The sequence below is a fragment of the Salmo salar genome, unplaced genomic scaffold (assembly GCF_905237065.1).
Source record: "Salmo salar unplaced genomic scaffold, Ssal_v3.1, whole genome shotgun sequence".
NCBI classification, from domain to species: domain Eukaryota; kingdom Metazoa; phylum Chordata; class Actinopteri; order Salmoniformes; family Salmonidae; genus Salmo; species Salmo salar.
This window is the reverse complement of record NW_025547808.1, coordinates 152,026-176,521: the sequence shown is the minus strand read 5'-3', so window position 1 is coordinate 176,521 and position 24,496 is coordinate 152,026. Positions and strand designations below refer to the sequence as shown.

General features: G+C 42.9%; 1 protein-coding gene across 2 annotated transcripts in view; it reads left to right on the top strand.

The window, feature by feature from the left end:
- Window positions 1-245: 245 nt before the first annotated feature.
- Window positions 246-24,496, top strand: part of LOC106578749 (threonine aspartase 1) — a 35,803-nt gene continuing 11,552 nt past the window's right edge. Inside the window, exons 1-3 of one of the 2 annotated variants that reach the window (XM_014157885.2) lie at window positions 246-1,432; window positions 20,032-20,142; window positions 23,048-23,155. In XM_014157885.2, the coding sequence (XP_014013360.1) occupies window positions 20,058-20,142; window positions 23,048-23,155 (193 nt within the window). In that variant the 5' untranslated portion in view covers window positions 246-1,432; window positions 20,032-20,057. Of the gene's footprint in view, window positions 1,433-19,985; window positions 20,143-23,047; window positions 23,156-24,496 lie in introns of those variants that run through there. The other variant, XM_045711588.1, reaches the window with a different exon arrangement.

Genomic DNA, 24,496 nt, shown 5'->3' with positions numbered 1-24,496 from the left:
GAGAGAGAGAGAGCGAAGGATGGAGAGAGAGAGAGAGCGAGCGAAGGATGGAGAGAGAGAGAGAGAGCGAGCGAAGGATGGAGAGAGAGAGAGAGAGCGAGCGAAGGATGGAGAGAGAGAGAGAGCGAGCGAAGGATGGAGAGAGAGAGAGAGAGCGAGCGAAGGATGGAGAGAGAGCGAGCGAAGGATGGAGGGGGAGAGAGCGAAGGATGGAGAGAGAGAGAGAGAGCGAAGGATGGAGAGGGAGAGAGAGAGCGAAGGATGGAGGGAGAGAGAAAGCGCAAAGGATAGAGTGAGAGAGAGACAGTGAGGAGGCAGTGTTTCCCCTAGGATTTTTATTTTCAGCAGCGGCGGCAAATGTACAGGATTTTTTATTTTATGAAATGACTGAGAGGGTCACTTCTGGTGACTTTTTAAAAAGACATTCTCCTCCAAAATGCAGAAATCTCATTATGTTGACACCATCTGAAATATAACTGATGAGCACCACTGGACTGCAGGGTGATGAGGTGGCTGTACTCTCCTGGTTCTCATTCACACCACTGGACTGTAGGGTGATGATGAGGTGGCTGTACTCTCCTGGTTCTCATTCACACCACTGGACTGTAGGGTGATGATGAGGTGGCTGTTGGCTCATGGCCTGGTCTGTTTGTTACAAATATAAGTTGTAACTTGTCACTCTGATCTTAAAGGGATAGTGTGAGATTTTGACAATTAAGCCCTTTTTCTAACTACCCAAAGTCAAATGAACTATTTTGGATGTCTTTGCATGCAGTTTGAATTGAAGTTGAAGTTAGTTTTGCGAGCCTTTATTATCTAGCGTTTGCTCAATGACAGGAAGTCTACGGGGAACAGCGTACTAGTTAGCAATTGCAGTAACGCTAGTCCGTAACTTCCATAATTTGCAAAATCTCGCACTGTCCATTTAAAAGCGCATCTCTGCAGAAATATGTGGGCCACCACTGCTAAATGAATATAGGGGAAATGCTGCAGGAAGAGAGAGAACCAACAAGTCCCATAGCAGACAGGGGTTCAGCCAATTGAAAGGTCATGCTTTTATTGGAGTCTCAGACCAGACAGGGGTTCAGCCAATGAAAAGTCATGCTTTTATACGAGTCTCAGACCAGACAGGGTTCAGCCAATGAAAGGTCATGCTTTTATAGGAGTCAATGAGAGTTCTATTGGCGTAGTAACGGGATACAGAATCAATTACTATGTGATATTATGAGAACAAGATTTGGTGTTTTCCTGCACTATTACTTAGACTTGATGATGGTAGAATGTTGTGATTAGAGGGAAGGAGGGTATAGCTTTAAATATGACAAGAGGAAAAACGTACCAGCTGTAGTCAGGAAATGACACAGAGACAGAGACAGCTGCCACCCCACAGACAGACTGACTGACTGATGTGGGTAGATTTTGGCATTAGCGGGTAAGAATGTCTATTTCACCAGGTCACGTTGGCATTTGGGAACAGGTTATTTTTTAAATTTTTTCAAAGCCCAAATGTAAGAAGTTCATCGAATGAACCTTGAAAGGTGTTTTTTGGCCAGTTACATCGTGTTTTTCAAGCGCTAGTTGGTTGTTCAATGTTAGTTGAAGCTGAAACGTTCTGCTGGTAGAGACATTATCATGTCTGACAGACATGTGTATATATTATTTATTATCAACGTCCGTTGTTTAAAAGATTCGGGTCACAAAAAAACTGAATTTGAGCAATATACCACGTAACTTCTTACTAGTCATACATTTATATATATTTTTTTAAACATTAGAAAGTGCTAGATGCGTCACTGCAGATAACTGGTTAGAATCCAGGCTTTTGTTGTGAGTTCAGGAGGTTTTTCCATCAATACCAGGTGCTTTGTCTTTCTTCTCTTCATATTTAAAAGAGCAGCTTTCATTTCAGATTAAGTGACAGGTTCCTCTAATACAGCTGTTTCTTCTTGATAGAGTTTGAGCAACGTAAGGTTCTCCAGGAACTGCCGACAAGCAGAAGTATCAAAGCCATGTGAGGAACTGTATTCAATCTGAATAATATGCTCTAACCGTTGTATTCATATCTGTAGGATCAGAGATCAGTGCCTTGGTAGGAGATCTGACCAAGATCAGCTGATCTTGTTTCAGCATGTTTAAGCTGCAGCACCAGGAAATGGCTAGGCCTACCCTTTCGAAAATGTTTATTTTTGTCTCACCCTCTAAATTGTTTTTTATTTTTGGCGCACCCTCTTGCATAATGAATTATGCTCTACGTCTCAACAGGTCATTAAGTTCCAGTCTATTTGTTTTTAGCTCAATTTCTTTCACTGTTAAATAGTTGTTTTTTAAGAGAGTCTTCCAGCATTTTACAATAATTTTCCAATTTACTGATCTGAAGTCTTAATTTCTGTAAATTAGAGGAACAATGTGTTGTTTCCTCTTAGGAAACCTTTTTCAGCTAACCATGCCCTAGTTGAGTCCTCCACTGAGTGCTGATTTATTTAAAAATATATATATATTTTAAATTGGATCTAAACTGAGAGATGAAGTCAGAGTTGTGTAGTAAAATATTATTAAACCTCCATCTCATTGCACTCTTTTCATTGGGGAAGAGTTACAAGAATGGGATTATGATCAGATAGAATGGCCAGTGATGTTTTTAAAAAGTTCCATGTTACCTGTAATATCAGTAGATGTTTAAACATAGTCAATTCTCGAGAAAGTCTTACATCTAGCAGTAAAGTGTGTATAGTCATCTCCGACGGTCATTCAAATTTAAGGTCTTTAAGAAATGAACTAAGTACATTGGAAGCATTCACTTGTGATGAGCTATGAGAAGGTCCAGATATATCTAGCATAGAGCTATGAGAAGGTCCAGATCTATCTAGCATAGATCTATGAGAAGGTCCAGATCTATCTAGCTTACAATCAATAATGGCATTCATGTCAGTTCCAATAATACGAGCATAATCTGATAAATGGATCAGGCTTCTGGTAATTTTTTTTTGGGGGGGTGCATAAATTGATACAAATGTTGTTTCCTTCCATACAGAGTGGAACCTACTGTGCCTTGGGAAAGTAATCAGACCCCTTGACGTTTTCCACATTTTGTTACGTTACAGCTTTATTCTAAAATGGATTAAATCATGTTTTACCCCCCTCAATCTATACACAATACCCCATAATGACAAAACAAAAACATGTTTTTAGATTTTTGGGGCAAATTTATAAAAATAAAAAAAATACTAAACTGAAATCACATTTATGTAAGTTTTCAGACCTTTTACTCAGTACTTTGTTGAAGCGCCTTTGGCAGCGATTACAGCCGCGAGTCTTCTTGGGTATGACTCTACAAGCTTGGCACACCTGTATTTGGGAAGTTTCTACCATTCTTCTCTGCAGATCCTCTAAAGCTCTGTCAGGTTGAATGGGAAGCGTTGCCGCACAGCTATTTTCAGGTCTCTCCAGAGATGTTAGATAGGGATCACATCTGGCCTCTGGCTGGGCCACTCAAGGACATTCAGAGACTTGTCCCAAAGCCACTCCTGCATTGTCTTGACTGTGTGCTTAGGGTTGTTGTCCTGTTTGAAGGTGAACCTTCACCGCAGTCTAAGGTCCTGAGCACTCTGAAACAGGTTTTCATTAAGGATCTGTATGTACTTTACTCCTTTCATCTTTCCCTCGATCCTGACTAGTCTCCAAGTCCCTGCCGCTGAAAAACATCCCCACAGCATAATGCTGCCACCACCATGCTTCACCGTAGGGATGGTGCCAGGTTTCCTCCCAACGTGACACTTGGCATTCAGGCCAAAGTGTTCGATCTTGGTTTCATCAGACCAGAGAATCTTGTTTATCATGGTCAGAGTCCTTTTGGAAAATTCCAAGTGGGCCGTCATGTGCCTTTTACTGATGAGTGGCTTCTGTCTGGCCACTCTACCTCAAAGGCCTGATTTGGTGGAGTGCTGCAGAGATGGTTGTTCTTCTGGAACGTTCTCCCATCTCCACAGAGCAACTCTGGAGCGCTGTCAGAGTGACCCTGAACGTGGCCCTTCTCCCCCAATTGCTCAGTTTGGCTGGGCGGCCAGCTCTAGGAAGAGTCTTGGTGGTTCCAAACTTCTTCCATTTTAAGAATGATGCAGGCCACTGTGTTCTTGGGGACCTTCAATGCTGCAGACATTTTTTGGTACCCTTCCCCAGATCTGTGCCTCGACACAATCCTATCTCGGAGCTCTACGGACAATTCCTTCAACCTCATGGCTTGGCTTTTGCTCTGACATGCACTGTCAACTGTGGGACCTTAAATAGACAGGTGTGTGCCTTTCCAAATCATGTCCAATCAATTGATTTTACCACAGGTGGACTCCAATCAAGTTGTAGAAACATCTCAAGGATGATCGATGGAAACAGGATGCACCTGAGCTCAATTTAGAGTCTCATAGCAAAGGATCTGAATACTTATGTAAATAAGGTGTTTGTTTTATATTTTTAATACATTTGCAAACATTTCCAAAAACCTGTTTTGACTTTGTCATCATGTGATATTTTGTGTAGATTGATGAGGATTTGTTTTCTCCATTTTAGAATAAGGCTGTAACGTAACAAAATGTGGAAAAAAAAGTCAAGGTGTCTGAATACTTTCCGAATGCACTGTATTTAACTAGATCTGCCCAGTTTTTCATTTCCAGATTGGGTTTATGTAGAATAAGCACCCCTTTAGATTTAGAAGCAGGAAGCAGCTGCCAGTTTGTAGTTGTTTTGAAGTCTGTTTTGAAGTCCCCCTCTAAAAGATGTCTCTTGCAATAGAGCAATGTCAACTTGATTTCTCCGTAATAAGTCAAGACATTTAATTAGCTTATTTTGCTCATTGGAGCCCCTCTGATAACAGGAAATGGTCAATAAATTAACCATGAGCCATCTGTATTGATGTGAATACCAGTTTGATAAAAAGGAGGGGAAAGTAACTAGCTGTAAAGTTACTATTCAGTTGCCAACTAAATAATTGTAAACCAGATATTACAGAAAAAACAAACAGTGAACATTTAAATGGTTTGATCAAGTTTTATATAAAATTACAGAAGCCTTTAGATTGCCTTTCCACCCCAATATCCCTGTAAAATATATAAAAAACAATTGAAACAAAGAAATCCTCCCTGACAGGTTAGGACAGAACAGTCCTCCCTCTCCAACTCAATGTTAGATCCGTGACTGAACGCTGAAGTGTCTATCACTAAAACCCTCCCAATAACCCTGAATGTCTCACTCCATTTCCTAAATATCTTGTATTAACTGACACAATGAGGATATGAGAACGGAAAGACATGATCTGTTGACTTTAGCCTAAATGTAGCACAAACATGGAGAACATTTTTATTATTATTATATTTTTTTTTAATCATGGTGATCCAAAAATTAGATTTTCTCATCCCTGGCTGTAGTGACACAGAGAGAATAAACAGAAGACTGTGGGAGAATTTTTCTGATCTGGTGTGAGAACCCCCCCCCAATTTGAGGACGATCCTGATGAGAAATTGTAAGAGTTGCCAGCTACAGTATTCTACTATCTCACATACATGCTTTTTTTTTAAAACTCTGTAATGCCTTGCATCCACCGGATCAATATGTGGTGATTTTGTATCTTTTTTCATTTTTTTTACCCGTATCTTTTTACCAAATAATCTGCTGAATTTGAATAATTGTTTATGTTCCTTAGGGCTCACTCGGCGCAAACATCACAATAGAAGATCACAGAAACCCTCTTAATTTTTGTAGTGTAAAGATGGGAGGGGACACCCTGAGGCAGTAGGTCTGTCACAAGAATAAAGAAACCCGTCTCTTTCATATCCTGTCTTTTCCAGAGCCAACAAAGCAACGGCGTGCGTGTTTAATGTATTTATACAATGTATATGTGCATGCCTAGTCTCTGTGTAGGAATAGATCTTACAGTATACCCTCTAAAAGCTGTTTTTATCGTGGAAAAAGAACCATAAAAAAAAACACCACCATTCATGTTGCTGTCGCGGGGTATAAAGGATGTTTCTGAATAGCTGCTTCTGTATTGTCATCCTCTTTCCTTTAAGATGAGAGGCTAGAAGCTGGTTGGTTGACTTCTCTTTAGCTTGTGGCAAACATTAACTCTTTTGATACTGTTCGTAGTTCCTTCAGCCAAGTGCTTTTCAGCTGTGTTAGAGGCTGATTTGGTCCGACAGGCTGTAGTTAGGGGTCATGTCTATTTGGTCCGAGAGGCTGAAGTTAGGGGTCATGTCTATTTGGTGTGAGAGGCTGAAGTTAGGGGTCATGTCTATTTGGTCCGACAGGCTGAAGTTTGGGGTCATGTCTATTTGGGCCACAGAGAGAAGTCTCTCAGCTTGCATGCATACGCAAACAAGATACAAACAGGATAAAAACACTCACACACTCAGCAGCATCAGAGCAGTGGAGTGTTGAGTGGTGTCTTCAAGGTCCAGTATAGTCTGTTTTGGTGGGATGGAGTTTTGGCCTGCCTGGTGACATCAAAGGCGGTAAATTAGTTAATAGACCAATAAGAAAGAGTTCCAAACCTAGGGTTGCACATTTTTGGGGAATATTCAGAGGTGGAAACTTTCCATGGGAATTAACGGGAATATATGGGAATTAACGGAATTATATGCAAATTAATATTAATACCATTTAAATGTAGATGTTTTTTGCGTTGGATATATTTACCATATCATATGGAGACAGAAACATTAACCTTTTACCTTATCATAAGTAGACATAATTGAAAATGATTAAATCCTTCCAATATAAAAAATATATATATATTTAGTTACAAATTGAACTTTAATTAAATGAGTCTACTCTTCACATGGGATGAGTTCACAGAACAAAAGAAAGGGAATATTGAATTGATCCCCAAACGTTTTCGACATCCATCTGTAAAATGATAGTCTAGAAACTAAAGCTTTGGTTGTCTTCCTCTCAGGCTTCCATGTCTTCTCCCTGGACCTCCTCAATGTCCACCTCTTGAACATCAGACTCTGAGGCCTCATCTTCACTGTCACTTTACAACCTTGTTGAGGATGGCACCTTGTCAGGCTCAAAAAGCCTCAGATTTGCCCGGATGGCCACCAATTTTTCAACCCTTGTATTGGTCAGCCTGTTGCGTGCTTTGGTGTGTGTGTGTTCCCAAACAAGGACCAGTTGCGCTCTGAGGTGGCTGATGTTGGTGGGATTTGTAGGATGATGGCGGCAACAGGGGTAAGAGCTTCAGATCTACAAAGTCCCTTCCACCAGGTGGCTGATGAGATATGTTGGCACGACTGCCATATTGCATCTCCATCCCAAAGCCCTTGCTTGGAAGTGTACTTTGCCAGAGCTGTTGCTATCGATAAGGTGTCTGATTCATCATTTTGAACTCGAATAGAAGTAGAGGGACTTTTGTCAGAGGTTGCTTGTTGTGAGCGCTGAGGGAACTTTATGCACTTGGCCAGATGAGTCTGCATCTTTGTTGCATTCTTCACATATGATTTGGCACAGTATTTTCAAATGTACACAGCTTTTCCTTCTACATTAGCTGCAATGAAATGTCTCCACGAATCAGATAGTGCCAGGGGCATTTTCCTGTAAAGATAAGAAAAAAAAAAATACAATTCCATGTACGGATAAATAGTTAAGCAGTTAGATTAAACAACTCCTTTGTAAGATAAATGTTTTAATATGAAACATGTATGGAAACAGGTGAATTAACACTCAGTTAGCATGCTCAGGCAAGCTAAAACCCACATGGTAGCAAAAACTAACTAGCAGAAATTGTTAACCTCCCTGGGCAAGGTGGGACGCTTGCGATTCCAGTGGAATCGCGTGGCGCGAAATACAAATACCTCATAAATGCTATAACTTCAATTTCTCAAACATATGACTATTTTACACCATTTTAAAGACAAGACTCTCGTTAATCTAACCACACTGTCCGATTTCAAAAAGGCTTTACAGCGAAAGCAAAACATTAGATTGTCAGAAGAGTACCCTGCCAAAAATAATCACACAGCCATTTTCAAAGCAAGCCTATATGTCACAAAAACCAAAACCACAGCTAAATGCAGCACTAACCTTTGATGATCTTCATCAGATGACACTCCTAGGACATTATGTTATACAATACATGCATGTTTTGTTCAATCAAGTTCATATTTAAATCAAAAACCAGCTTTTTACATTAGCATGTGATGTTCAGAACTAGCATACCTCCCGCAAACTTCCGGTGAATTTACTTAATTACTCACGATTAACGTTCACAAAATACATAATTATTTTAAGAATTATAGATACAGAACTCCTTTATGCAATCGCGGTGTCAGATTTTCAAATAGCTTTTTGGCAAAAGCACATTTTGCAATATTCTGAGTAGATAGCCCGGCCATCATGGCAAGCTAATTTGACACCCACCAAGTTTGGCCCTCGCCAAACTCAGATTTACTATAAGAAAAATTGGATTACCTTTGCTGTTCTATGTCAGAATGCACTCCCAGGACTTCTACTTCAACAACAAATGTTGTTTTGGTTCGAAATAATCCATACTTATATTGAATAGCTCCGTTTTGTTCATGCGTTCAGGTAACTATCCGAAGGGTGAGCGCATTTCGTGACAAAATATTTCAAAATATTCCATTACTGTACTTAGAAGCATGTCAAACGCTGTTTAAAATCAATTTTTATGCGATTTTTCTCGTAAAATAGCGATAATATTCCGACCGGGCGACGTTGTATTCGTTCAAAGAGAGAAAGAAAAACATGGAGAATTCACATGAACGCGCATCTCCAGTGTCACTGTTCTCAGCCTGACCACTCACAAAATCTCCTGCTGTTTTTCGCCCAGAGACTGGAGAGACGTCATTACACTTTCTGGCGCCTTCTGAGAGCCAATTGAAGCCTTAGAAAATGTCACGTTACAGCAGAGATGCTGTATTTTTGATAGAGATGCCCTAGAAGGAGAACAAATTGTCAGACAGGGCACTTCCTGTATAGAATCTTCTCAGGTTTTGGCCTGCCATATGAATTCTGTTATACTCACAGACACCATTCAAACAGTTTTAGAAACTTTAGAATGTTTTCTATCCAAATATACTAATTATATGCATATTCTCGTTTCTGGGCAAGAGTAGTAACCAGTTTAAATCGGGTACGTTTTTTTATCCGGCCGTGCAAATACTGCCCCCTAGCCCCAACAGGTTAACAAGTTAGAAATGATTTAAACACACTGCTGTAGGCTACTATTTACTAGTTAACAAAAAAATCATGTTATATAAAATATATTCACTATTGTAATCTAAATTTACTTTGGCTCAGACAGTGTAGTAGTGTGGGCTCAACAGCATCTCATTATTGTGCAAGATCTTGAGAATCAGCTGTACATGTGATGGAAGAATACACTGTGCACTGCAGAGGGTTGCAATTCCATTGAATTGGGGATAGTTTAACCAAAATATGCCACAAGACCTAGAATTCCCTCATGTGTATCCCACAAAAAAAGGTTCACTGTTATAAGCTAACGTTTTTTTTAAATTAATTTAAGCAAAATTACAGCAAATTCCCGGGCTTAACTTCCCACGGGAAAATTTCCCGCGGAAAGTTTCCGACCCTTTGCAACCCTATCCATTCCTCTCTGCCAATAAGAGCTAGTTTTTGTGTTCAGACCACTCCCAGACAGGCAAAATTACTGCTTAAGAAACGCATTTTACTTTTGAACATTTTAATTGAAAACAATCACAGTAAGGTACTTAATTGTAACCCAGAAATTATTTAATTGTATTGTTATTGAACTGTAGTAAGCTCACCGCGGGTTTACTACCCTACAGCCGTTCCAAATCGCTCCCTAACCCTGCCCGTTGGCCCTAGTCCTTCTCTTCTGCAGATCTGTAAGGTGTAAGCAATATGGTTTCGGCTTATTTATACCCCTCAGATCTGCAAATATTAAACATCTAGGGCCAAGGGGAGTGGTAGCGAGTGATTTGGGACCAGCTGCTAGAGAACTGTGTGAATGTGCCAGACAACACACAGGAAGAGTGTGTGTGTGTGTGTGTGTGTGTGTGTGTGTGTGTGTGTGTGTGTGTGTGTGTGTGTGTGTGTGTGTGTGTGTGTGTGTGTGTTCAGGGTTTCTGTTAGGAAAATGTGTCGCCGGACAACGTGACCGGGAAGATTTTAATTTACCGGTCCTTTGAGAAATTTACCAGACCCATATGCATTGGGTGTGTAACCCATTAGGGTGTCTACCCACTGCTCAGAATGACAGGAATCCCATTTAGAGGATGGTAATGCACCTCAACAGAACATCTAAAGGATGGTAATGCACCTCAACAGAACATCTAAAGGATGGTAATGCACCTCAACAGAACATTCAGAGGATGGTAATGCATCTCAACAGAACATTTAGAGGATGGTAGTGCATCTCAACAGAACATCTAGAGGATGGTAATGCATCTCAACAGAACATCTAGAGGATGGTAATGCACCTCAACATAACATTTAGATAATGATAATGCATCTTAACAGAACATGCAACTCATGTAATGAAGCAGCCAATAAAACTTAATTTTCAAACATTTGCCAAAATGCAATTTGCAGGAAAACACCATTCTAAACAGCACACCTGGATAAACACCATACTAAACAGCACACCTGGGAAAACACCATTCTAAACAGAAAGCCTGATAGTGGTTCCATATGTGAAAGAGATGGAAAGATCTGTTAGATTCTTAGAAAGAGGGGGAATCTGAAGATGCAACAACTAGGATGGGTTGATATGACTAGGATTGTTCCTTTGGCTTCTGGACAACCATAGAAAGTTATTATGAAAACCAATAGAACTGGATAGAAATGGCATAGTGGTGGGTCTAATAGAACAGGAGAGAAATGACATAGTGGTGGGTCCAGTAGAACAGGAGAGAAATGACATAGTGGTGGGTCTAATAGAACAGGAGAGACATGACATAGTGGTGGGTCCAATAGAACAGGAGAGACATGACATAGTGGTGGGTCCAATAGAACAGGAGAGACATGACATAGTGGTGGGTCCAATAGAACAGGAGAGACATGACATAGTGGTGGGTCCAATAGAACAGGAGAGACATGACATAGTGGTGGGTCCAATAGGGAAGTAAATGGTAACCAATAGAACAGGAGATAAATACATTGTGGTGGGTCCAATAGAACAGGAGAGAAATTACATAGTGGTGGGTCTAATAGAACAGGAGAGAAATGACATAGTGGTGGGTCTAATAGAACAGGAGAGATATGACATAGTGGTGGGTCTAATAGAACAGGAGAGATATGACATAGTGGTGGGTCTAATAGAACAGGAGAGAAATGACATAGTGGTGGGTCTAATAGAACAGGAGAGAAATTACATAGTGGTGGGTCTAATAGAACAGGAGAGAAATGGCATAGTGGTGGGTCTAATAGAACAGGAGAGACATGACATAGTGGTGGGTCTAATAGAACAGGAGAGAAATGGCATAGTGGTGGGTCTAATAGAACAGGAGAGAAATGGCATAGTGGTGGGTCCAATGGGGAAGTAAATGGTAACCAATAGAACAGGAGAGATATGACATAGTGGTGGGTCCAATAGAACAGGAGAGTTATGACATAGTGGTGGGTCTAATAGAACAGGAGAGAAATGACATAGTGGTGGGTCCATTAGAAAAGGAGAGAAATGTAATTGTGGTGGGGCCAATAGGGAAGTAAATGGTAACCAATAGAACAGGAGAGACATGACATAGTGGTGGGTCCAATAGGGAAGTAAATGGTAACCAATAGAACAGGAGAGAAATTACAATATGGTGGGTCCAATAGAACAGGAGAGTTATGACATAGTGGTGGGTCCAATAGAACAGGAGACAAATGACATAGTGGTGGGTCCAATAATGGCATAGTGGTGGGTCCAATAGGGAAGTAAATGGTAACCAATAGAACAGGAGAGACATGACATAGTGGTGGGTCTAATCGAACAGGAGAGAAATGACATAGTTGTGGGTCCTTTAGAACAGGAGAGATATTACATAGTGGTGGGTCCAGTAGAACAGGAGAGAAATGACATAGTGGTGGGTCCAATAATGGCATAGTGGTGGGTCCAATTGGGAAGTAAATGGTAACCATTAGAACAGGAGAGACATGACATAGTGGTCAGTCTAATAGAACAGGAGAGACATGACATAGTGGTGGGTCCAATAGAACAGGAGAGAAATGACATAGTGGTGGGTCCAATAGGGAAGTTAATGGTAACCAATAGAACAGGAGAGAAATGACATAGTGGTGGGTCCAATAGAACAGGAGAGAAATGACATAGTGGTGGGTCCAATAGAACAGGAGAGAAATGACATAGTGGTGGGTCCAATAGAACAGGAGAGAAATGACATAGTGGTGGGTCCAATAGAACAGGAGAGAAATTACAATATGGTGGGTCCAATAGAACAGGAGAGTTATGACATAGTGGTGGGTCCAATAGAACAGGAGACAAATGACATAGTGGTGGGTCCAATAATGGCATAGTGGTGGGTCCAATAGGGAAGTAAATGGTAACCAATAGAACAGGAGAGACATGACATAGTGGTGGGTCTAATCGAACAGGAGAGAAATGACATAGTTGTGGGTCCTTTAGAACAGGAGAGATATTACATAGTGGTGGGTCCAGTAGAACAGGAGAGAAATGACATAGTGGTGGGTCCAATAATGGCATAGTTGTGGGTCCAATTGGGAAGTAAATGGTAACCATTAGAACAGGAGAGACATGACATAGTGGTCAGTCTAATAGAACAGGAGAGACATGACATAGTGGTGGGTCCAATAGAACAGGAGAGAAATGACATAGTGGTGGGTCCAATAGGGAAGTTAATGGTAACCAATAGAACAGGAGAGAAATGACATAGTGGTGGGTCCAATAGAACAGGAGAGAAATGATATAGTGGTGGGTCCAATAGAACAGGAGAGAAATGACATAGTGGTGGGTCCAATAGAACAGGAGAGAAATTACATAGTGGTGGGTCTAATAGAACAGGAGAGAAATGACATAGTGGTGGGTCTAATAGAACAGGAGAGAAATGACATAGTGGTGGGTCCAATAGAACAGGAGAGAAAAGACATAGTGGTGGGTCCAATAGAACAGGAGAGAAATGACATAGTTGTGGGTCTAATAGAACAGGAGAGACATGACATAGTGGTGGGTCTAATAGAACAGGAGAGAAATGACATAGTGGTGGGTCTAATAGAACAGGAGAGAAATGACATAGTGGTGGGTCCAATAGGGAAGTAAATGGTAACCAATAGAACAGGAGAGAAAACATAGTGGTGGGTCCAATAGAACAGGAGAGATATGACATAGTGGTGGGTCCAATAGAACAGAAGAGAAATTACATAGTGGTGGGTCCAATAGAACAGGAGAGACATGACATAGTGGTGGGTCCAATAGAACAGGAGAGACATGACATAGTGGTGGGTCCAATAGAACAGGAGAGACATGACATAGTGGTGGGTCCAAAAGGGAAGTAAATAGAAATACATACACCAAGATTATATAATTACTCCTGTCTATACATAAATACATTAAACTATTTCTAAATTCTTCACGAGCATGACTTGGCCACAGAGGACTTGATGATCGTAAGCATCTTAAAGTAATATCTGTGGATTGTTTCAGATCACAAGCTCGTAGGCCTATCCTTATTTGTGAAGCCCGCTGATTATTGAGTTGCAGCTGTCAGTGAAAAGCATTTGAAAATATGTGTTTTAGATAGTGTCTTGAGTATTTGTTTTGAATGTTGAGACAAGAAGGCGAGGCGTGTGTGGCGAAGATATAGGCTAGTCTCTCTCCAGAATGGCTCAGCTGTCTCCCGCCAATTCTTGTGCATTCATTCTTTCATTGTGTGAATTGTTTGCCTTTTATTTTTTTATCAATTCACCTTTACATATGTCACCAGTAGTGGATGTACCGCTAATCCTCGTCATTTGGTTACGTTAATTCTGTTAATGTATAACATTCACATACCGTTTCTCATTCTCTGAATGGAAACGTTGTTTGTTGAATTCACAACCTGCTACACTTCTTGTGAGAAACAAGTTTTTTTTTTGTTTATTTCTGAATCATATTTTACGAGATTTGTCCATTATTTTCATAGTGTTTTGTTGTGAAGTTCTCCATGTGATCAATGAGCATGGTTCTGGTTTCCTGTCCTGTTAATGTTCATGGAGCGTCGTGCCTGAGCACTCATAGAAGTACCTGGCCTCCTGCGCGGAAATGGACGAAAAGTTTTTGTTTTTTTAACATCCCTTGCTAATGATAATATATATTAAAAATACAGTTCCTCACAGTAAGCGTTTTGAAAAATCCTTCTAACAATCTCCCCCTCGATAATCAACAATCCTTTGTGTGAAAGAGCAATGGATGTTATTGGTCTACTGCTACATTGGCCAATAGCAGGGCTCTCCAACCCTGTTCGATCCTGTAGGTTTTCACTCCAAACCTAATCTAGCACGTGATTCTAATAATTAACTGGATGTTAAGATGAACCAGGTTAGTTACAACTGGGGTTGGAGTTAAAACCTCCAGGAGGGTATCTCTCCAGGAACAGGGTTGGAATTAAAACCTACAGGAGGGTATCTCTCCAGGAACAGGGTTGGTGTTAAAACCTACAGGAGGGTATCTCTCCAGGAACAGGGTTGGAGACCCCTGGTCTATAGGCTATGAGTTCCTTGCGCTCATTTCTGTAGCCACCAATGATCACGGTGTGTCCAAATGGCATTAGTTGACTTTTAACTTGTAGATTTTTATCATTTTATTTCCGATTTTTAGGATTAAACACGTGGCTATTCCCTCCTCCACCCTCTTCCTTTAGTTGGCTATTCCACCCTCTTCCTTTAGTTGGCTATTCCCTCCTCCGCCCTCTTCCTTTAGTTGGCTATTCCCTCCTCCGCCCTCTTCCTTTAGTTGGCTATTCCCTCCTCCTTTAGTTGGCTTTTCCCTCCTCCGCCCCCTTCTTTTAGTTGGCTATTCCCTCCTCCGCCCCCTTCTTTTAGTTGGCTATTCCCTCCTCCGCCCCCTTCTTTTAGTTGGCTATTCCCTCCTCCGCCCCCTTCTTTTAGTTGGCTATTCCCTCCTCCACCCTCTTCCTTTAGTTGGCTATTCCCTCCTCCGCCCTCTTCCTTTAGTTGGCTATTCCCTCCTCCGCCCTCTTCCTTTAGTTGGCTATTCCCTCCTCCGCCCTCTTCCTTTAGTTGGCTATTCCCTCCTCCACCCCTTCTTTTAGTTGGCTATTCCCTCCTCCGCCCCCTTCTTTTAGTTGGCTATTCCCTCCTCCGCCCCCTTCTTTTAGTTGGCTATTCCCTCCTCCGCCCCCTTCTTTTAGTTGGCTATTCCCTCCTCCTCCCTCTTCCTTTAGTTGGCTATTCCCTCCTCCGCCCTCTTCCTTTAGTTGGCTATTCCCTCCTCTGCCCTCTTCCTTTAGTTGGCTATCCACATTGAAAACCCTTTCCTTATGGGGAGCATTAGGCTGTGTTCCAAATGGCACCCTATTAGTTTTATAGATCAGGGCCCTTTAAAACTCTGGTCAAAAGTAGTGCACTATATAGGGAATAGGGTGCCATAGGGCTCTGGTCTAAAGTAGTGCTCTATATAGGGAATAGGGTGCCATAGGGCTCTGGTCTAAAGTAGTGCTCTATATAGGGAATAGGGTGCCATATGGAACCCGGCATAAATGTGTGTACCGGAAACAACACCTGTTTTAAATTTCCCTGAAAACTTGAAAGGCATTCCCACCAAAAGAAACAGAAAAACAATCATTTGAGTTCTGACACAGAGAAAGAGGGAGTTTCTCTCTCTCTCTCTGTCTCTCTCTCTCTGTCTCTCTCTCTCTCTGTCTCTCTCTCTCTCTGTCTCTCTTTCTCTCTCTCTTTCTGTCTCTCTCTCTGTCTGTCTCTCTGTCTCTCTCTCTCTGTCTGTCTCTCTGTCTGTCTGTCTCTGTCTGTCTCTCTCTCTCTGTTTGTCTCTGTCTCTGTCTGTCTCTGTCTCTCTCTGTCTCTGTCTCTCTTTCTCTCTCCTTATACTCCCTTCTTTCTCCATCTTATAGTCTTCATATAGTGGTCTCTATGTTGACCTTTTTATTCCCTTGTTCTGTTGCTGCGGTCGCCACCAGCGTACTTCACATCTCCCTCCGTGGCTGGCTGTCTCACACACACACACACACACACACACACACACACACACACACACACACACACTTAGGTTGTTAATACTATTTCCATGTCTCTCCTGTGGGGCTTTGAGCCTTTCCCTCTCAGAATAATAGTATTCTCCGTTAAATATTTGTGTGCTTGCGTCCGTTTGGTTACTCTGTTATAACATCCATTTCCCTCTGAGACCGTTCGGGCTGTTTACAGTATGGAGGGCAAGGTACCGGGGCCAAAAAAAAAAACAGACAACTTTGAATTTACTTCAGGCACCCGGTTGCCTCGGTAACCGACCTGCACACAGGGTTTTGTTGTTAGTTACCTGATATTTAACGAGACCTAGGGATTTGTGTTTACTGAATCAACAAGTCTGTTTTCTATAGTCTTTATGGGCTTTTTCTTGGGCTGCTGCCAGAACTCTTCAGTAGTGCTGAGCGATTAAGCAAAATGTAGGTTATTTTTCATTTTTTAAGCAAAATGTAGGTAATTTTTTTCATTTTTTTAAGCAACTAATTGACCGATGTTGTTCAATTAATTGATTTCCATTTTGTTCTGTTTTTTTTCTTCTGTGAGCGAAATACACACATTGCACAGTTTCTCTAGAGATAAATCAGATTAAGCCTGAACTGTGCAATGTAGTAGGGAGTTGTAGTTTCCAACAGGCTATATATAGTTATATATAGTTCAGTTCATTAAACGTGGTAATTAATTACAATGACCATAATCCAATCCTCATCTACTTGTCCGGTCTGTGTTTCTTTCCCGCCTGCTACAGAAGAGACAAAAATGCTCGATTGTGAGAGGGATGTAGAGAGCAGCTGTTGCTTTGTGAGGTATATCTATCCTGAAAATACATGATCTAAGTGATTTAATAGTTGGTATTCAGCAGTCATTAAATGATGCCTTATTTACTTTGGAAGAACTACTAAAATAGTGATTTGTTGTCAGACAGCAGCTCTATAGAGATGAGATGATGACTTGGAATGAAATAATAAAGACATCAAAAAGGCCTGAAACAAATGTCTTAAACACAACAACTGGAATATTTTATTAAAGTAATGTGAATAAATGATGGTTAATAAGTGATCAGCAGTAATGGAGAGTCACTACCATCATGGGGACTTTTATTCATTGTTTTATTCTGTGTTGTTAAAGCATTCAACCCAAATAATCAAAACCGAAATCGAAAAAAACGTGTTTTTTCTTTTTTTCTTTTTCTTTCTGTAATCGAACTGAAACCGGACCAACCTCAAAAAGCACTAATCTCTCAGCACTACCTTTTCAGGCTGTTGTCTATAGTCTTTATGGACTTTCTCTTGAGCTGCTGCCAGACCTTTGTGTTTTTGCTTCCAGGAGGTTTTCTTTCCCTGGCTGACTGTCTTGGTTTGACATGGCTCTTTCCCTGGCTGACTGTCTTGGTTTTACATGGCTCTTTCCCTGGCTGACTGTCTTGGTTTGACATGGCTCTTTCCCTGGCTGACTGTCTTGGTTTTACATGGCTCTTTCCCTGGCTGACTGTCTTGGTTTTACATGACTCTTTCCCTGGCTGACTGTCTTGGTTTTATATGGCTCTTTCCCTGGTTGGCTGTCTTGGTTTGACATGGCTCTTTCCCTGGTTGGCTGTCTTGGTTTGACATGGCTCTTTCCCTGGCTGACTGTCTTGGTTTGACATGGCTCTTTCCCTGGTTGGCTGTCTTGGTTTGACATGGCTCTTTCCCTGGCTGACTGTCTTGGTTTGACATGGCTCTTTCCCTGGTTGGCTGTCTTGGTTTGACATGGCTCTTTCCCTGGTTGGCTGTCTTGGTTTGACATGGCTCTTTCCCTGGCTGACTGTCTTGGTTTGACATGGCTCTTTCCCTGGTTGGCTGTCTTGGTTTGACATGGCTCTTTCCCTGGCTGACTGTCTTGGTTTTACATGGCTCTTTTCCTGGCTGGCTGTCTTGGTTTTACATGGCTCTTTCCCTGGTTTGCTGTCTTGGTTTTACATGGCTCTTTCCCTGGTTTGCTGTCTTGGTTTTACATGGCTCTTTCCCTGGATGGCTGTCTTGTTTTGTTTTAATGTTTTTACATTGATGTCGTTCTGTCCTTTAGCTGTTCTTGTCTATTAATGTTCTGTATTATGTCATGTTTCATGTGGACCCCAGGAAGAGTAGCTACTGCTTTCGCAACGGGGACCCTAATAAAAACTGCTTTGCGCTCTGAAGCGGGGACACTTGTGATTGTCCAGCATAGCATGTGCATGCCATGAAGAAAGTGAGAGCCCGCTTGTGCATGTAGAGAGTGAATGAACGGAGTATAGCGCATCTCATTGGAGGAGGTTTCCACAAGTCAATTTTTTTGTCGTATTAATGGGGTGTCAGAGTACATTTACATGCGTTCTAATAATTTGATAATGAACTGATTATGGCAGTAGGCAGATTATGCAATAGTCGTATAAACACCTTACTCTGCTTATCTTAATGTCATAATTGAAGTGAGCTTACGCCGAATAAAACACCAGTTTTACATTTTTTCCTGACCATTCTTTCGTATTATTAGGACATGTAAATAGCTTAGTCGGTGTTCCAGCGTTTGGTATTTGATCGGTGTGTGTGTGTGTGTGCATCGGGTTGCCTCCATCTTTTTAATGTGAGTGAAGTGAGTTTGGGAGAAAAAAAACGGAACGTTTTCATCTTAGAAATTGTTTTCACGTACAAACTTTCTATGTCGCAACTCAGAATCAAAAAGTATTTTTGCAAAAAAATAACGGTGGTCGCTGTGGTAGAACGTTTGCATTTATCAAAAGTCCCATCAGGCAGCCTGATTTCAGATGTGTCCATGTAAACAGGATTATTGGGGAAGTCGTTTCTTTTTGCAAAGCATGTTTAAACGTTTAAATCAAGCTATATTGTATTCATCTGACTATCCACAATAATCACATTGTGTGCATGGAACCGCATTCACTGAAAGGAGAAAATCGCAGCCTCTTGCAATATGGATATTGCACATGCCAATATTGCAACTTAGATGTGAAATTGATTACTCGTGTAGCCCTGACTGGCATGCGTCTCTGTCCCCTGCGGCTGTAGGATGTGTTCTGACTGACTCTGACTGACTCATCTGTTCTCCTGCCAGTGTGGATGTGTTTATACACTTGAGTTTGCAAAACATTAAGAACACTTAAGAATGTTCTTTCCATGAGACTGACCAGGTGAATCCAGGTGAAAGCTATGATCCCTTATCGATGTCACCTGTTAAATCCACTTCAATCAGTGTGGGAGGCGACGGGTTAAAGAAGGATATTTAAGCCTTGAGACAATTGAGATGTGGATTGTCTATGTGTGCTATTCATAGGGTGAATGGCCAAGGCAAAGGATTTAAGTGCCATTGAGCGCGGTATGGTAGTAGGTGCCAGGCGCACCGGTTTGTGTGAAGAACTGCAAAGCTGCTGGGTTTTAGACGCTCAACTCTTTACCGTGTTTATCAAGAACGGTCCACCCAACCAAAGGACATCCAGCCAACAGGACACAACTGTGGGAAGCATTGGAGTCAACATGGGCCAACATTCCTGTGGAACGCGTTCGACACCTTGTAGAGTCCATACCCCAACGAATTGAGGCTGTTCTGATGGTAAAAGAGAGGAAGTAACTCAATATTCGGAAGGTGTTCTTAATGTTTTGTCCACTCAGTGAATGTTGAGATGTGTTGATCCTGATAAACAGAAACCCAATATGACCAACAGTGTATATAAAGAGTTCATAACCCATACATAACCCATACATAACCCATACATTGATAAGCATCTCCCCCCTGTCTTCCCATGTGTGTGTGTGTGTGTGTGTGTGTGTGTGTGTGTGTGTGTGTGTGTGTGTGTGTACGTAGGTTGTGGGGAACATCTAATACGAACCATGCTAGCACGGGAGTGTTCTTCTGCCATGCAGTGTGAAGATGCTCACCAGGCGCTGCTGGAGGCTATGCAGAACAAGTTCATCAGTAAGTAACACATGTGTACACACACATACTGTCAGTTTCAGCCAAGCATCTGTGCACGGAGAGACACGTTTCAGTTTAGCACGGAGGAGGTCATGACAAAAACTGAAGTGAAAAAGCATTAATTGGCTAACAACTGGAAACGGTGACGACAAGAGATCCAAGCTGACCGCTTCTTGGTGAATATATGACTTACATCTGTTCAGTCTTGCTAACGGCCCAGAGATTCATATTCGACAGACAGCTGTCGTTATTTTCATGGCCACGTCAATATTTTGTTGACAGTTAATTTTGAAGATGGTGTTGGGCTATTTCTGTATTTTCAGAAGTGGTCAGTGTTGAATAAGCCTTGTTAATTTTGTTGGGCTCTCTGTTTCTCTCTCTCTCTTTCTGGGTCTATGAGAGGAAGTGACCTTTAGAGTTGAACACAGAGGAGAGAACAGGGCGAGAAAATGTGGAATCATTTGGTGGTTTTGGTCTGGTCTTCTTCCTTTTTAGAAGTCTGTCTCAGTCCGATCGTTCCGAGACATCTCTGAAACACTACAATTGCGCCCCATATGGCACCCTATTGCCTATTTTAGGATACTACTTATGACCAAGACCCACGGGGCTCTAACCACCGGGGCCCACGGGGCTCTAACCACCGGGGCCCACGGGGCTCTAACCACCAGGGCCCACGGGGTTCTAACCACCAGGGCCCACGGGGCTCTAACCACCAGGGCCCACGGGGCTCTAACCACCAGGGCCCACGGGGCTCTAACCACCAGGGCCCACGGGGCTCTAACCACCAGGGCCCACGGGGCTCTAACCACCAGGGCCCTCGGGGCTCTAACCACCAGGGCCCGCGGGGCTCTAACCACCAGGGCCCGCGGGGCTCTAACCACCAGGGCCCACGGAGCTCTAACCAGGGCCCACGGGGCTCTAACCAGGGCCCACGGAACTCTAACCACCAGGGCCCATAGGGTAAAGAATAGTGCCCTAGACAGTTGGAAGAGCGATGATCTAGACTGTCCTGTTGTTGTCTCTGAAGTCTCTCATTAAACCTAACACAGCTCTATAAACCCTTAGGCACAGACAGACACGCACAGTCTTTCCTTCGTGATGAGAGATGATGAGTCTTTGATGTGGCCAGACAACCCTCACTCAGCTTACACAACCCATTTAATTGAAGCTCTCTAAATAGAATATCTGGACTGATTCGCATACTTTTTTTTCTTCTTTGTCTATCTCTTTATTGCGCCGTAACTCGGTATACTGGAGGGTTGGAGCGTAACTCAGTAGCCTGGAGGGTTGGAGCGTAACTCAGTAGCCTGGAGGGTTGGAGCGTAACTCAGTAGCCTGGAGGGTTGGAGCGTAACTCAGTAGCCTGGAGGGTTGGAGCGTAACTCGGTAGCCTGGAGGGTTGGAGCGTAACTCGGTAGCCTGGAGGGTAGGAGCGTAACTCGGTAGCCTGGAGGGTTGGAGCGTAACTCGGTAGCCAGGAGGGTAGGAGCGTAACTCGGTAGCCTGGAGGGTAGGAGGGTAACTCGGTAGCCTGGAGGGTAGGAGGGTAACTCGGTAGCCTGGAGGGTAGGAGGGTAACTCGGTAGCCTGGAGGGTAGTAGCGTAACTCAGTAGCCTGGAGGGTAGTAGCGTAACTCAGTAGCCTGGAGGGTTGGAGCGTAACAGTAGCCTGGAGGGTTGGAGCGTAACTCGGTAGCCTGGAGGGTTGGAGCGTAACTCGGTAGCCAGGAGGGTTGGAGCGTAACTCGGTAGCCAGGAGGGTAGGAGGGTAACTCGGTAGCCTGGAGGGTAACTCGGTAGCCTGGAGGGTAGGAGGGTAACTCAGTAGCCTGGAGGGTAGAAGGGTAACTCAGTAGCCTGGAGGGTTGGAGCGTAACTCAGTAGCCCGGAGGGTTGGAGCGTAACTCAGTAGCCCGGAGGGTTGGAGCGTAACTCAGTAGCTGGAGGGTAGGAGGGTAACGCGGTAGCCCGGAGGGTAGGAGGGTAGCCCGGAGGGTAGGAGGGTAACGCGGTAGCCCTGAGAGTAGGAGCGTTGGGCCAGTGACCTGAAAGGTTGCTGGATCAAATCCCTGAGCTGACAAGGTAAAAATGTGTCGTTCTGCCCCTGAGCAAGGCAGTTAACCCACTGTTCCCCGGGCCCTGAACAAGGCAGTTAACCCACTGTTCCCCGGGCCCTGAACAAGGCAGTTAACCCACTGTTCCCCGGGCACCGAGAACATGGATGTCGATTAAGGCAGCCCCCCCCCCCTCACCTCTCTGAATCAGAGGGGTTGGGTTAAATCCAGAAGACACATTTCAGTTGAATACATGTAGTTGGACAACTGACTAGCTATCCCCCTTTCCCTTTTTTAGCATATGTGGTGGATTTGATTCAAACAGAGGGTCTGTCTGCCTATATATGGACAAATACGTGTAAAGATTTCAACCAATCGCTTGGTCGAAGGAACAGGGCGACTCTCGGTCGACCAATTCCATTTTTTTAGTCGGGGACAGCCCTAACACACACACAGAATAATTGCTAGCAGTTGTTTAGTTTGTCCCAGACCGGGTAGAGGAATATTATGGGAAATTCCGACCATTTAATTCCTGATAGATATTAGACTCTCAGCTCAGTTGAATTCCTCCTATAAGGAAAGATGGGTAACCTTCATAACATGTTCATCACCCACTCATAAGCAGTGTGTAAGCATTTCATAATAGTATGAATGTATTATGAAGCCTTTATGTAGATAATAAAATGTTACCAAACAATGAAATGAGTCATTTTTATATTGGTTATGTAGACTTAAAACATTCCCCCTCTACCCTTTCTCCTCCAGGCTCCCCTGTTCCTTTCCATTGAGGACTGGGTTAGGGTATGTAAACGGAATGGTAACACCCCCCCCCCGAATCCTGTCTCCTCCAGGTTCCCCGTTCCTGGCCAGTGAGGACTGTGTCCTTGGAGGGGTCATTGTCCTGAGGTGCTGCAGGTATTCCGACGCCCAACCCTCTGCTGATATCCAGGCTATACTGGGTAAGAGTTTATAACCCAACCCTCTCCTGACTTCCAGGCTATACTGGGTAAGAGTTTATAACCCAACCCTCTGCTGATATCCAGGCTATACTGGGTAAGAGTTTATAATCCAACCCTCTCCTGACATCCAGGCTATACTGGGTAAGAGTTTATAACCCAAACCTCTGCTGACATCCAGGCTATACTGGGTAAGAGTTTATAACCCAACCCTCTCCTGACTTCCAGGCTATACTGGGTAAGAGTTTATAACCCAACCCTCTCCTGACATCCAGGCTATACTGGGTAAGAGTTTATAACCCAACCCTCTCCTGACTTCCAAGCTATACTGGGTAAGAGTTTATAACCCAACCCTCTCCTGACATCTAGGCTATACTGGGTAAGAGTTTATAACCCAAACCTCTGCTGACATCCAGGCTATACTGGGTAAGAGTTTATAACCCAACCCTCTCCTGACATCCAGGCTATACTGGGTAAGAGTTTATAACCCAAACCTCTGCTGACATCCAGGCTATACTGGGTAAGAGTTTATAACCCAACCCTCTCCTGACATCCAGGCTATACTGGGTAAGAGTTTATAACCCAACCCTCTCCTGACATCCAGGCTATACTGGGTAAGAGTTTATAACCCAAACCTCTGCTGACATCCAGGCTATACTGGGTAAGAGTTTATAACCCAACCCTCTCCTGACATCCAGGCTATACTGGGTAAGAGTTTATAACCCAAACCTCTCCTGACATCTAGGCTATACTGGGTAAGAGTTTATAACCCAACCCTCTCCTGACTTCCAGGCTATACTGGGTAAGAGTTTATAACCCAACCCTCTCCTGACATCTAGGCTATACTGGGTAAGAGTTTATAACCCAAACCTCTCCTGACTTCCAGGCTATACTGGGTAAGAGTTTATAACCCAAACCTCTCCTGACATCTAGGCTATACTGGGTAAGAGTTTATAACCCAAACCTCTCTTGACTTCCAGGCTATACTGGGTAGGAGTTTATAACCCAACCCTCTCCTGACATCCAGGCTATACTGGGTAAGAGTTTATAACCCAAACCTCTGCTGACATCCAGGCTATACTGGGTAAGAGTTTATAACCCAAACCTCTGCTGACATCCAGGCTATACTGGGTAATTATCCCACCCTCTCCTGACTTCCAGGCTATACTGGGTAAGAGTTTATAACCCAAACCTCTGCTGACATCCAGGCTATACTGGGTAAGAGTTTATAACCCAACCCTCTCCTGACTTCCAGGCTATACTGGGTAAGAGTTTATAACCCAACCCTCTGCTGATATCCAGGCTATACTGGGTAAGAGTTTATAACCCAACCCTCTCCTGACT